Below are 14946 nucleotides of genomic sequence, written 5' to 3'. Positions count from 1 at the left end.
GTGAGTAGTAGTAAGGCTTATGGAAAAAGGCCTATAGAGGTTGAAGAGGTAGATAATGAAGATTCTGTTGACATACACTGGTCTTCATAGAGTTTTGATGCTTCTAATGTTGCTGCTTCTGATGCCGGTGCTTTTGATGATGCTGCTTCTGATGCTGCTAGGAATGAAGGAGAAGATGAAATAGACTGGACTTCTGATAGTTCTGATGAAGTTGAATTGAATGTTCCTGATGACAATGATCTCCAATCAGATATCCATGAGGAGTTTGGTGATGGTAGAGAGCAGGTGAAGAGAAGCAGGAGAAAAAGAAGTGAAAAGCGTAAAAGGAGGGGTAATGTAAACATAGATAAAACAGGTGTAGACATTGGGTTTGATGAGCTGTGCACATGTAATAAGCAAAATAGGTATGAAGTTCTAATTGGGACTGATGCGCCATACTTTGGTTCTTCAGATGCTGAAAGCTTTGATTCAGATCTGGAAGGTGAAGAACACAATATGAAAATGGAGGAAAAAAAGAAAAAGAAGAGATTGATCTTTGATCCTACTGCCAAGAAAATAATTTGGGAGTTAGGATTAATATTTGAAAATGTTGATGAGTTCAGGGAAGTAGTCACCAAATATGCAATTCAAAAAGAGTGCAGATTGAGAAGTACATAAATGAGCCACATAGGCTGAGGGTAAAGTGCATGGTACCTAAATGTGGATGGCTTCTAGCAGCTAGTAAAGATGGCAGATCCAATAATTTAAGGTGAAAAATATAATCCAATGCACAAGTGTTATACAAACAACAAGAACAAGTTGTGTAATTCAAGATATTTTGCAAAAAGATACAAGAGTAGAATTATATCACAACCAGGTATGAAAGTTTGGGAGTTGAGAAAATAAATAAAGTAAGAACTGGACCTCTATGTAGGGAGATCAACTGCCCATAGGGCTAGAGCTAAGATACTGAAAGAAATCATTGGTGATGTGCATCAAGAGTTCAAAAGACTCTATGACTACAGAGATATGATTTTGCGGACCAATTACATATGTGGTAAAAGCATAAGATCAAGGTGATAGATAACTCATAATTTCTAAAATCTATGTTTGTTTACATGCCATGAAAAGGGGTTGGCTTGAAGGATGCAGATGAATTATTGGCCTTGATGGATGTTTCTTGAAAGGAGTTTGCAAAGGACAATTCTTATAGTTGTCTCCAAAGATGAAAACAATCAGATGTTTCCAATTGCATGGGCAGTTGTAGAGGTGGAGAACACCTTCACATGGACTTGGTTTCTGAAGTGTTTGAGTGGATATTTGAGCTTAGAAGATGGTAGAGACCTTACAATTATGTCTGATATGCAGAAGGTAATATTTTCCTTCACAACATTTTTTTTCGGTAACTATTTTTTCCTTCACATCATTTGCTTCACAATATTTTTTTGCAGTAACTATTTTTTTAATTGCTTCAGGGTCTAATTAATGCTGTCAGGGATTTGTTGCTTGAGTGTGAACACAGGATGTGTGCTAGGCACATCCTGGCAAACTGGTCAAAAGAGTGGAGAGGATTGGAGAGGAGAAATACTTTCTGGAGATGTGTGCAAGAGCTTCTAGTGTTGCAGAATTAAATAACCAACTTGATATGCTAGACAAGCTTGGGGATGGCATATATGAAAGCTTACTCCACTACAGAAAAGAAACCTGGTGCAAAGCTTATTTCAATTGTGATAGAAAGTGTGATATTATTGACAACAACATGTGTGGGACTTTCAATTCATGGATACTGGCTAAGAGACACAAGACAATTATCACAATGTTAGAGGAAGTCAGAATTAAGCTGATGATTAGGATATGTAAGATGAGGGAGTTCTGTGAGACATGGATATGTGATATCTCCCCAATTGCAATGAAGGTTTACCAGTACTACTACAACATCTAGTTCACAATCAACACAAGGTAGAGGAGTTTCTGCAAGAGGTAGAAGGGTAGGAAAAGGTAAAGGCAGTGGAATTGGGTTGTTTCAAGCAAGCAACAGGTTTACTTCTTTTACTGTAAGTGAACTAACTAAAGCTATAATTTAGTGTATCTTCCTTCTATTGAATGTAATGTTGTAACTAAATATGCTGTACTTTGGCAGAGTGGAGGACAAAATCCAAGGGTCATTAGCACCAAAACTAAGACTAAGAGGTCTACAACTTTAGAGGAGTAATGTTCTTACCAACCAAGAAGTGCCAGCTTGAGGTGGATGGGAAAAAAAGCCATAAGAACAAGACAACTTCAAAGAGATGCAACATCACAACGCAATCTTAGTCAAGCTAGTTCATCATCTCAACCAACGAAGAAGCAGAAAATAAATGAAGACTTTGGTTGTCGTTTAAGCTTTATATTTTGTTAAGTGTTTCTATGGACAACAAAGTATTATGTTTTGTAAAGTGTTACTATAGACAACCAAGTGGTATGTTTTGTAAAATGTTGCTATGGACAACCAAGTGGTATCTTATGTTAAATGTTGCTATGGACAACCAAGTGGTATGTTCTGTTAAGTGTTGCTAATCCGTTTTGGTGTCTACTAATGAACACCTATTTTGTGGAATGAAGTTTATTTAGGTCTTATTTTTATACGGGTATACTTTGGTTATAAAAAAACTGCATTATCCATGTTTGATTATCAATGCTAAATAGGAACATAACAAAAGAGAGGATCAACAACTTCAATCAGCTAAATAGGAAGATAACATAAAGCTTGAATACAACTCTAATAAAATAGGGATAACCCTCATAGACAACAACAACTTCAATCAGCCAAATACATGAACACCCAATACAGGGGAATATCATTACACTATATAACAATGCTCGGAACTACCAAATACAATGTCCTTAAGGATGATTAATCCTAAACTCAGAAAAAAGTCTCATCCAATTCCTTTGTTTTTCGGATTCCTGCAAATGCGCTTAAAACTGCTTCTTCTTCCTAAGCAGACCAAAAATCACCAGCTTCAAATGATCATGAGATCAAACCATGCGAAATACTTACACCCAATTTTCTTATCTTTCTTCAAATCCAAAAACAAATTAAAATGAAGCTTATAAAATCTTGAAATAATGATTATAATAATCTATGCTCCATGAAATTACTAGTTCAGCTGCATCTTCACATCCAAAAAATGGACCCGAATTCTCCATTCAATATGAACCCTAATACAAGAACTGACAGAAGAATAATTATCTTACCTTATGAATTGAACTTTAATTTAACAAATATAACGAGCTTGAAAATATTAGATGTGAAAGGTGAAGATGAATGTTGGGTTTTTCTCTTGGAAAATGGTTGCCAAATAACTTTTAATATAGGGAGAAGAAGAAGAAGTAGGCGTTAGGGTTAAGAAATCCAGTAAGTAGCCATTGATATTTGTCAGGTGAGGAAAAATTAACTTTTCACGCGACGCATTGTTCGTATTTCACACGTCCGAGACACTGGCCAAAAGTGGTGTGTCGTTGACACACTTTTAAAAGGTTTGGTGTGTAACGTTAAACCCGTGGTCAATAGGTGTGAAATCTTGAGGATTATCCACTTTAGGAATGAGGATCAGGTAGGTGTGGGTAATGGACTTTGGAATTTGGTTACCTGCAAAGAAATCAGTAATCATTAGTAATAGATCATCCTTAATAATATCCCAACAAGAATGATAAAATCTCCCAGAAAGACCATTTGGTCCGGGGGCAATGTGCTGGACTTAAGGAGAATACAACATCTTTCAATTCCTCTATAGAAGGATTAACTGTAAGATCTGCATTGTCCATGTTAGTGATTACTTTAGGAATACAGTTAAGGATAGAAAAATTGGAATCAGTATATTATCTAGTAAATTGGTTATGAAAAAAGGATATAGCTTCTTTGGCAATATCTTCATCTCCTTCAATCCAATTGCCATCATTTAGTCTGATCTTCTTGAGAGATAACCTCTTCCTCCTACCCTTGGCAATGAAGTGGAAGAATTTAGAGTTAACTTCCCCTTTCACAAACCATTTGATCCCAGATTTTTGCTTCCATATAGACTCCTCAGTTTTATAGGCCTTGATAAGGAGAACATTTATACGGTTAAGCTCAGCTCTATTAGAATCAGTGTTGTTTGTAATGATCTTGTGTTCTAAATCATCCACCATCTTCTCCAGGTCCTTGACATTGTCAAAAATATTATCAATATAGGTCTTAGACCATTGGGATAAGCATCTGCAAGTATTGTTTAGTTTCAGATGAAATTTCCACATAGGACAGCCATGAACCTCTATATCCCATGATTGTTTTACCACCTCTTTAAAACCATCTTCATTAGTCCAGAAGTATAAGAATCTGAAATATTTGGTAGTGGCCTGGAAAGTATTCTTAACAATGGTGAGGAGGGGAGAGTGGTCGGATCTTGTTCTGATCAAGTGATTGCCATTAGTAGAATCATAGTTGTTCATCCAGTCTTGGTTAACCAGCACTCTATCAAGCCTTTTCCAGACTCTCTTATTAGGAGCCCACCCATTGCACCAGGTAAATTGTGAACCTGAGAAGCCTGGGTCAATAAGATCACAATCCATGATAAACTGTAGCATAGACATGCTTTTAGACATTCTGTGTAGGTTACCACCCTGTTTTTTACTTGGATCAATAATACAATTAAAGTCACTGGCAATATACCAAGGCAACTTATAATTCTGAGAAATATCCTGTCACGCCCCAACCTCGGGGAGCGCGACCAGCGCTCAACCGAGTGAACCCAATCGAGCAAGCCTATTGAACCTTTCCTACCCGACTCATTCATAATCCAAAAAGGGAACCCATCACCATTTGTAAAACATGGGAGAGATCAGTTACATAAATATATAGACATTACTAGTTCATTTTTCCTTATATACGTACATTATGCCATAACCGAGTTTTCAAAATACAAATCGATCCAACGACCACCTTAACATACATACATGACCCACGTAAACGTCAACGGAGCCTCTAAGGGTACAAAAGAGCAACATGACAATGCCGGCAACAAGTCCCCGATTATACCTCAAAATATGAAAACTTATATAAAAGAAGGACTACATGACCCCAGGAAGAAATGGGGCTCACCAAGACTACTGTGATGAGTGAGAGGGAGAGCACCACTATCTGCGATCAGCGCTATCTGCGATGGAACCACCTACATCCATTCAAAGATGTAGCGCCCCCGGCAAAAGGGACGTTAGTACTGTCGAATAGTACTAGTATGTAAGGCAAACACTAGTCTTAGTAGAATGAACAGTGAAATAAAGAGAAGGCAGTCATAACAATCAATAAGTACTTCAAAGAAATACAAAGAATCATCAAGTAAGGATCACATAATTTCCAATTCAATCTTTCCATTTTTTTAGGTTAATAATTTTTAGTGCCAAAGCCACAACTCATAATGCCACCGTATTTTTACATGGAGTCCGGTCTCGGCCCGACCGACTAAGCCATCCCAAGTAAGACATATCCATATTCACAATGTAAATTAATAATTCCAACACAAATGCCACCATGTGTACGGCATGGCGTCCGATCTCGGCCCGATCGGCTAAGCCATCTCACCTGAGACATAACCTCTTTCAATTATTCACTCAATTCACATCTTTTTCCCATCTTTCATTACATGGTACAAATGGCCTCATTTATTAAATAGTTCTTGGCACTTTGGCACATTTTACAATTGAAGTCTTTCCCTCTTTATTTGTTCAAATAACACCATCATTCATGTCAAAAAGTACCATCACATAAGGCATTTCACACATAAGGGAAGGAGCTTGGAAAATCATGATTACATTCTCAAATAGCATGATGACATGGTAACCAACACACTAAGGCAGACAATTCTAGTATAATCAAGTTGGAACTTACACCAATTATTCGGACACCAGGAGTTTGATTCTAAGAAGAAAAGAGTTAGCCATACATACCTCAATTGCACTTCTTTAGACTCTACAATTTTCCGGAACCCTTAGCAACCTCAATCTATTTAAGAAATATACAAATTGAACCCAAAATTAGGAAAATATTCATGGTTCTAGTTCACTTCTTATTTTTCCCACACTCTTTATCACATGCATGCAAGATAAATAACCCTCACACCCATGGACCATTTTAGTAATACCCCATTATAGCTATGTTTGAAATTAAGAGCTGGGTGATGAAGTCTTACTTTTTTGGATGAAGAATTAGGTACTCTACTTGAATACTTTCAAGCTTTGAGTGATGGTTGAAGATTAATTGATGGGAATTAGGCCCTCCCTCTAGAACCCTCTCTCTCACACACTAGAAATCTCAGAAATGAGCTTCAAAATAGACTAAATGGGTGTTTTGACGGAATGGGGGTCGGGTTTTAAATTAAGAAAAATGGTGCCCCGACACAGGTATGCGGTCCGCAAAGTGACCGCATAAATAGCCCTCAGGGGCCTAAACTTACGGCCCAGGTATGCGACCAGTATGCGGTCCACATACTCCTTCTGCGGTCGCATAATGCACCGCAGAACTACCTATGCAAAAACTCAAGAGGAATTATGCAATCGATATGCGGTCCGCTTATCGGTTATGCGGTCGCTTAATCGACTGCAAAACTGACCTCAAATTGGGCAAACTTTCTGCTTCACTCTACGGCCATTATGCGGTCCGCCGAGTGATTATGTGGCCGCATAATGGGCCGCAGAAATGCGTTCTTCTGCGAAATATTTACCTCTAAGTCCTTGGGGTACTGTTCAATCCAAAAAGTCCGAACCTCAGCGAGCAAGCTCGCCGCGAAGAATTTCTACTATAGTAACTCAGGAACCTAACTTGGCGCCTTGAAACCCCGAGTTTTTGGTTAAAATATTTATGGGTCCTTACATATCCCTTAGTTTAACTTGGTGTAAAGAAACATGGTGTAAAGAACTCAACATGTAAGTCTGTATATCTTTGTGAATCGTAAAACATTTATAATGTCATTCATATGTGTGTAAATGTCATACCATGCATAGGTATATGAGTACATAACATCATCAAGCCTCTGAGGGCATCCCATCATATCATCTCGGCCTCTATGGGCGAAATCATCAATGTATACCAGCTGATCAGATGGTGATGCGTATATAATGCCGTAACCTTTTCCCATACACCATATATGTATAATATAAGCATATATAATGCCATCTGGTCTTGGGTAAATGTGCATGTATAAATGAATGCAATGGATAAGAAGTAAGTCGATAAGATCAACATGCCTTCAGATAAACTTTATCAATTTACATATTTTTTAAGACCCGTGAACAGACGATATAATAATAAGACACATGGGGAATCAACAACATAGGCACCCCTAGTGTTTCTATGAATAGAGGAATTTATGAAAGTTATGCGCTTGCTCGTTTCGTTTGTAACGTATGGATCATGCCAAAATAAAAGAAGGGATAGCCTTAATATACCTTTTTCGTTTACCTAACCACACGACATCGGTTTATCCCGTTAGTACTTCAATCTACAACAAACAATAAGGGACCACTGTAAAGCTTATGGAAGCTAGAATTCAACATAAATGAGCGACTAGCTCATCTACAAAAGTTTGGACAGCACCTCCCCTTATTCTTTTTATTTTCCTCAAATCCAAAAACAAGACCAACATGTCCAAAATGTCAACGAATATATATATATATATATATATATATATATATATATATATATATATATATATATAACCTCATATTCATTACAATACATCACCAAAATAGTCCACACCATCTCACCCAACAACCAAGTTCTAACTTGCACTTTTCAAGCCTTCTCTTCTTCCAAGCACATCAACCACAATAAAAGTAATATTCTTAAGTTATTTCTACTGTTTTCCAGCCATAAACCATCAAGAATTCAACTCCAAAATAGTCCAACAACTACAACACTTCAACATGAAGTTCAACTTACTTCATAAGTTTCCCTTATCAAACCAACTAGACATACATAGATGATCTTAAATACATATAGGAGAAATTAAACCTTACCTTGACAGCAAGAATGCTCATCCAACTAAGCTTTTCTTAAAGCTCAAATAATCTCTTTACCCAAAACAACAAAGTAGAGAGACAACTAGGTGACCTTGATCTTCCAAGAGAGAAATCACCTTACCAACTTGTGGATTTGGTCTTGAACCCTAGGATAACTTTGAGAGAGATCTTGGGCTGATATTTTGGAGCTCATTCATGTTGCAATAGAGAGATGGATTATGAATTATTTTATAAGTGAAATTGAGATATATCTATGTTTATATGGCCCCACTTATTGGCTTAGGAAGATGGGTCTTGGGCTGCCCCAGGACTTGCCCATCTCTATCCTTTTTCATTCTCTTATTCTCTTTTAATTTGATCCACAAGCTCTAAGTAGGTGATGCACCTACTTGTCACCTACTTAATCAAGTAGGTGATTCATGTTGGTCCTTTTTCCATTTTGAAACATGTGTCTCATCCTCATTAAATTATTTAGACATGTGTCGAGTAGCTCAAGCAAGTAGGACAAAAAGTAAGTTGGTGAAGCAGGCACGCTGATTAAGCAAGCGGCTCATTTTTATTTGTCCAAAATCTCCTTTCTCACGTTTAAGTGCATTCATCCTCAACCTAGTCGTTTGTATATTGAACGGAAATATGGGATGTAATATCATTAGATCACTTTATATACTTTCAAAGAGAATCTCATTTCTGAGCTTACATCAATTGACTTATGGCGTACATTCACGTACGAAAATATTGGGTGTAACATTATTCCCCCCTTTGGAACATTCGTCGTCGAATGTTTACTGATGCACTTATCATTTTCATAACCTATAGCTCTTGCAAATACTTTAATACTCTCCTTGCCATCTAGGCAACTATTTTGTGAATAAATCCAAATGCCAGAGCATTCCCCCCTTTAGGCCTCTTTCTCACACCACGACTTGTGGTCGGAATTCTTTCAATCTCGTAACTATTGCTACCTTCTATCATGCAGTCTGTACGACTTTGTCCTTGTATGTACGCCTATGCGACTCTTCTCTCATTTTTCATCTAGGTTTTAGCCAATCTCTAGGACTCACTTTGTGAACATATACAAAATTATGACAAGCTGTCCCTCTGGGCGTCTATGACTTTACTACATCTAAGTAGGTCATACTATACCATAACTCTTACTTCGGTTTATTGTTACTGAGGTCTTCTACCAACTCCAGGTTACTCTCATTGCTTATCCTATATGTATAAATCTAAGTCCTTTAATGATTCCTCATTACTGTTCATCTTAAGAATGACGGCCTAATCTCATCTCATACTTTGTAACTTTTATCCATCCATTGTTGATTCACCTCAATGTTGATCTACAATCTACCACCGATAACTTGAAACCTCTTATGTAATACATTGTCATCTAGGGCTTACGTCACATCGAGGAACATTTGAAGTGATTTTCCTGATCAACTTCAATAACTGTATTTCATAGTATCCCAATGTGATTCATCTTATGGGGGTATTTGAATCTCGTGCAATTCATGAAATCCCTTTTCTTTAGATCATTACTCAATCAAATGTCTAAATGTCATCCTCTTTTCTTTCACAATTACACCCTTATTCTACTACTAGGGCAGCATTCCATCTCTTCTAAATGCTCCTAGTCTTAGACTCCTCTAACTCTTGTAAAGCTGCGAGCTTATTACATCGTATACTCGACGGAATGTTTTTGATGTTCTTCCTCGCCTATATTTATCCTTAGTTACTTACCTCCACGCCCTTGTACTTGTAGGGTTGCTTCTGAACTGATATTTTGACTGTCTTCCCAGTGGCACTCTCTTTTATTTTTATAAAACCAATACAATACCTTTAACTACCCCAACTCCCATCTAAATATTTCTAAAGGATTACAATGTCATAACTGCGAGACTGAATTCACCATATTGGATTTCACTATGTTTATCCTGCACGATCTGCTGATTTGTCTGTATCCTCTTGTCTAGCCATAACTAGGCTCTTCCTGAAGTAACTACTAACTAATCGTTGGTCCATTCTCATATCTATATTTCGCGTAATCTCTCTTGGGATATGTCCTTCGTCTTAACTTACCTCTCACACTGGCTCCTTATGTATCAAGTATTCATTCACACTTATTTATCAATTACATCCTGGTCGGGAACCTTTCCCTGCCATCGTGCTTGCGTAATGTTCTGGAGTCGTAACCTATCTGTGGGATTTGAATAAGTGCAATCTCATCCCTTTCTCATTTTTACCGTATTCTTCCTTTACTATTCCATAGTTCCCTGAACCATATAACTCCTACTTAACACTATATCACACCATCTTTTCCCCTCTCTTCATCTTTGACGTCTTTTCACATATTCACTGACTCTTACTCACCTTGCGATAATCCTTCTATATCAAGGATAACGAAATTTCTTACTCACGAGGGTGACACCTAGTGTAAGTGGAACACTTAGTCCCTTAAGGTTAACTCTGCTTACAGTGCTTGCTTTAGGGAAGCGTCTTTATGAATGAATTTTAAAGATTATTCTTTTGTTGTCAATTCTATTATTGCCGGAACGCTATCTCTGAAATTCTCACGATGCCGACTATTATAAAATCCTTCGGAAATGTCAGCTAACGCTAACAATCCATCCACAATTTTGGGTTACTCTAACCCCCGCAGGATCCTGATAACCCGTCATTCTCTTAAACTATATATGTTGGCTCCCATGGAGTATAACTGAGATGGGTGTGCCAATTGTACATACCTCTGTTACAATTGAAAGTAACTCAAAATGCTTATATTTCTTTGCCTGAATTGTAAATACTGATAATCTTCACTAATTGGGTACCTTGTACCCTTCTTCACTTTGCTTGTTTTACTTGTTGAAGCTTGTATCTACCTTCTGATTCTCTCGTTGCTTTAAACCATATGGGTGGATAGATATTCATGCCTTAGGGCTCCTTATGAAGAAGTTTACATGTCTTAGTACACACATGATCTATTGAAGACCTCTCATTTACTCATCATAAGCTTGATGCAAAATCGAGTTCCTCTGACTCAACTCTTCCACAGCCACAGTCAATCTCTTATCAGCTGTCTTTCTAGATGTAGGTATCGTTGTATTACGAATAAAATAGAATTTAGGAGTTTGAATTCTTACAACTGAGATCTACCACACAATCTAGAGCAAGAAGAAAGAGTGACAATCCTAAATGCCCTGTAGCCTCCTTCTTATAAGTGTGGTGCACTACACATCAATAAACAAGACTCTACTAAACACAACTTGTAGACCCCCTAGGACAGAACTGCTCTGATACCACTTTTGTCACGACCCAAATTGGAGGGCCGCGACAGGCACCCAGTGCCTTACTCAACCGAGTACCAACGTAATATATATTTCTTATCACACCATCATAGGTAAATGGGCCAGAAAGGCCATCATGAGATAACTGGAATAAAACATAAGGGAATACTAGACATATGACGACCCAACATGATATAGAAACTTATACACGTAACATACGAGCCTATAAGGCCGACATAATCATTTGTACACTAAAAACATAGGCTAATAAAGCCATACAAGTATCCATATATATGAAATCTATCTACAAGCCTATAAGAGTACATAAACGTCATAAAGGTCGGGACAGGTCCCCGCCATACCAATCAATTCATATCCAAATCATACTGACCAAATAGGCAACTCCGGAGCAAGTGAAGTACACCAACACCTTCTGCTGAGCTGATAGCCTATTAGGAGGACTGTCAACCTGTCTATCGGGACCTACGGGCATGAAACACAACGTCCCCAAGCAAAAAAGACGTCAGTACAAATAAAGTACCGAGTATGTAAGGCATGAAAGAAATATGGTGTAAAGAACTCAACATGTAAGTCTGAATATCTTTGTGAATATCATTCATATGCATGTAAATGTCATACCATGCATAGGTATATGAGTACATAACATCATCAATCCTTGAGGGCATCCCATCATATCATCTCGGCCTCTATGGGCGAAATCATCAACGTATACCAATTGATCAGGTGGTGGTGCGTATATAACGTCGTAACCTTTACCCATACCCCATATACATATAATATATGCGTATATAACGCCATCTGGTCATGGGTAAATGTACATATATAAATGAAAGCAATGCATAAGAAGTAAGTCGATAAGAACTCTCGGATCATAAGATCAACATGCCTTCGGATAAACTTTATCAACTTACATATTTTCTAAGACCCGTGAACAGATGATATAATAATAAGACACATGGGGAATCAACAACATAGGCACCCCTAGTGCTTCTATGAATAGAGGCATTTATGAAAGTTATGCGTTTGCTCGTTTCGTTTGTATCGTATGGATCATGCCAAAATGAAAGAAGGGATAGCCTTAACATACCTTTTTCGTTTACCTAACCACACGATGTAGGTTCAGCCCATTAGTACTTCAATCTACAACAAACAATAAGGGAACATTGTTAAGCTTACGGAAGCTAGAACTCAACACAAATGAGCGACTAGCTCATCTACGAAATTTTGGACAGCACCTCCCCTTATTCTTTTCATTTTCCTCAAATCCAAAAACAAGACCAGATGTCTAGAATGTCAACAAACATATATATATATATATATATATATATATATATATATATCAATATCAAATCTCATATTCATTACAATACATCACCAAAACAGTCCACACCATCTACCCTAACAACAAAGTTCTAACTTTCACTTTCCAAGCCTTCTCTTATTCCAAGCACATCAACCACAATAGCAATAGTATTCTTAAGTTATTTCTACTAATTTTCAGCCATAAAACATCAAGAATTAAACTCCAACATAGTCCAGCAACTACAATACTTCAACATGAAGTTCAACTTACTTCACAAGTTTCCTTTATCAAATCAACTAGACATACATAGATGATCTTAAATACATAGAGGAGAAGTTAAACCTTACCTTAGTAGAAAGAATACTCATCCAACTAAGCTTTACTTCAAGATCAAATAAGCTCTTTACCCCAAACAACAAAGTAGATAGATAACTAGGTGACCTTGATCTTCCAAGAGAGAAATCACCTTACCAACTTGTGGATTTGGTCTTGAACCCTAGGATAACTTTGAGAGAGATCTTGGGCTGATATTTTGGAGCTCCTTCACGTTGCAATAGAGAGAGAGGGATTATGAATTATTTTCTAAGTGAAATTGATATATATCTATGTTTATATGGCCCCACTAATGTATATATATATATATATATATATATTTATGTGGACCCACTAATGGGCTTGGGAAGATGGGTCTTGGGCTGCCCCAAGACTTGCCCATCTCTATCCTTTTTCATTCTCTTTTAATTTGATCCACAAGCTCTAAGTAGGTGATGCACCTACTTGTCACCTACTTAATCAAGTAGGTGATTCATGTTGGTCCCTTTTACATTTTGAAACATGTGTTTTATCGTCATTAAATAATTTAGACATGTGTCGAGTAGCTCAAACAAGTAGGACGGAAAGTAAGTTGGTGAAGCAGGCACGTCAGGTAAGCAAGCAGCTCGTTTTTATTTGTCCAAAATCTCCTTTCTCACATTTAAGTGAATTCATCCTCAACCTAGTTGTTTGTATGTTGAACAAAAATACGGGATGTAATATCATTAGATCACTTTATATACTTTCAAAGAGAATCTCATTTCCAAGATTACATTAATTGACTTGCAACGTACATTCACGTATGAAAATATGGGGTGTGACAGTCAGGTCCGGAGCCACAGCCACACCTACTTCCCGAACGACTCTAAATACTATTTTCCATTTAAACAGGTGCCATGGAAGTTGTTGAATTAGGATCCAAACAGGGACAATGGAAGTTTCCTCCTCGGGTTTGAAATCCGGAGTCCACTTGAGAATTTTCATAGGGGCATCACCAATGTCAATATATTCCTTAGAAAAGATGTGATTGTAATCAACTTCATTAGCGAAGTCAAGGTAAACATGCTTAGGGTCGAAGTATGCTATCTTAAAAGTAGCAGAGAGTTGGAATTGCCTTATAAAAGTCTTCCTAATTTCCTCCATGAATGGTTTACCTCGATAGAACTTACCAATGATAGTGAATCTGCACTCTTTTGCTAGGTTAACGAAATAATCCTTCTCCTTGAAGAAAACCGCCGGTTTACCAAGTGGGTGCCATGTTGAATCTCAACCATGGCATCACTGTCAGGAGATTGGAGCTTGGCTTGGACAGTGGCGGCAAAGGTTGGTTTAGACACCAAATGCTTGCCATTGATGTACTTACTCCCTTGACCAAACTCATTTTGTTATTTAGGGAGGTTAGGGTCAGGTAGTTGTTTGCTATTTTGTGGTTGAATGCACTGTTGGTCACTTTGATTTAGGTCATTTGTGTGTAGAGTTTTGGGTTGGGCTTGATCGAAATTAGTCGAGAGTTTTGGGTAAGTAGTGCAATTAAGAAGCTGGGTGTGTTTTTGGGTGTTGTTATCAGAGGAATTGGGTGTTTGGTTGGTATCAGATGATTTAGGTTGGTTGTTTTCGTTTGGTGGTGGGTTTGTAGTTATAGTTCCGGTGGTGGTTCCGGCGATGACATTAAGAGTATTAGCCTTTGGGCTATCCGTTACCCGATCGTTAGTAGCTTTGGGGGGGGGGGGGAGGCAACTGAGTTGTCGATATCTCCTTTGTTTGGTCAGGTGGTCTGGTGGGCGAGTGGGGTCTACAGAATTGTTTGACATCTAGAGAGAAGGGAGAGATTTTTTTTGTTTATTGGTTAGATAGAGAGTGATGAGTGTTCAGATGCTAAGATTTGAAAACATGAAAGTTCTGCGCATCTATTAATTTTATCAAGTGGTAATGGGCTTCTTCCCGTTAATCTATATCTATCTATATACTATATTAAAAATACGAAAATCCTTAGAGAAATGCGGTTCTTCTTTTTTA

The 14946-nt window shown here is 37.7% G+C and overlaps 1 protein-coding gene across 1 annotated transcript; it reads right to left on the bottom strand.

Moving 5' to 3' along the window:
* Nucleotides 1–3840: 3840 nt before the first annotated feature.
* Nucleotides 3841–4602, bottom strand: LOC107817591 (uncharacterized). Its single transcript, XM_016643444.2, has one exon. The coding sequence runs from the start codon at nucleotides 4600–4602 to the stop codon at nucleotides 3841–3843; it is 762 nt and encodes a 253-aa protein (XP_016498930.2).
* Nucleotides 4603–14946: the final 10344 nt, after the last annotated feature.

The sequence above is a fragment of the Nicotiana tabacum genome, chromosome 19 (assembly GCF_000715075.1).
Source record: "Nicotiana tabacum cultivar K326 chromosome 19, ASM71507v2, whole genome shotgun sequence".
Classification (NCBI taxonomy): domain Eukaryota; kingdom Viridiplantae; phylum Streptophyta; class Magnoliopsida; order Solanales; family Solanaceae; genus Nicotiana; species Nicotiana tabacum.
This window is presented reverse-complemented; position numbering and strand designations above follow the sequence as displayed.

What these genes read in the sequence shown, in the direction of transcription:
- LOC107817591 (XM_016643444.2), bottom strand. Translation starts at nt 4,602, where the DNA reads ATGTCTAAAAGCATGTCTATGCTACAGTTTATCATGGATTGTGATCTT.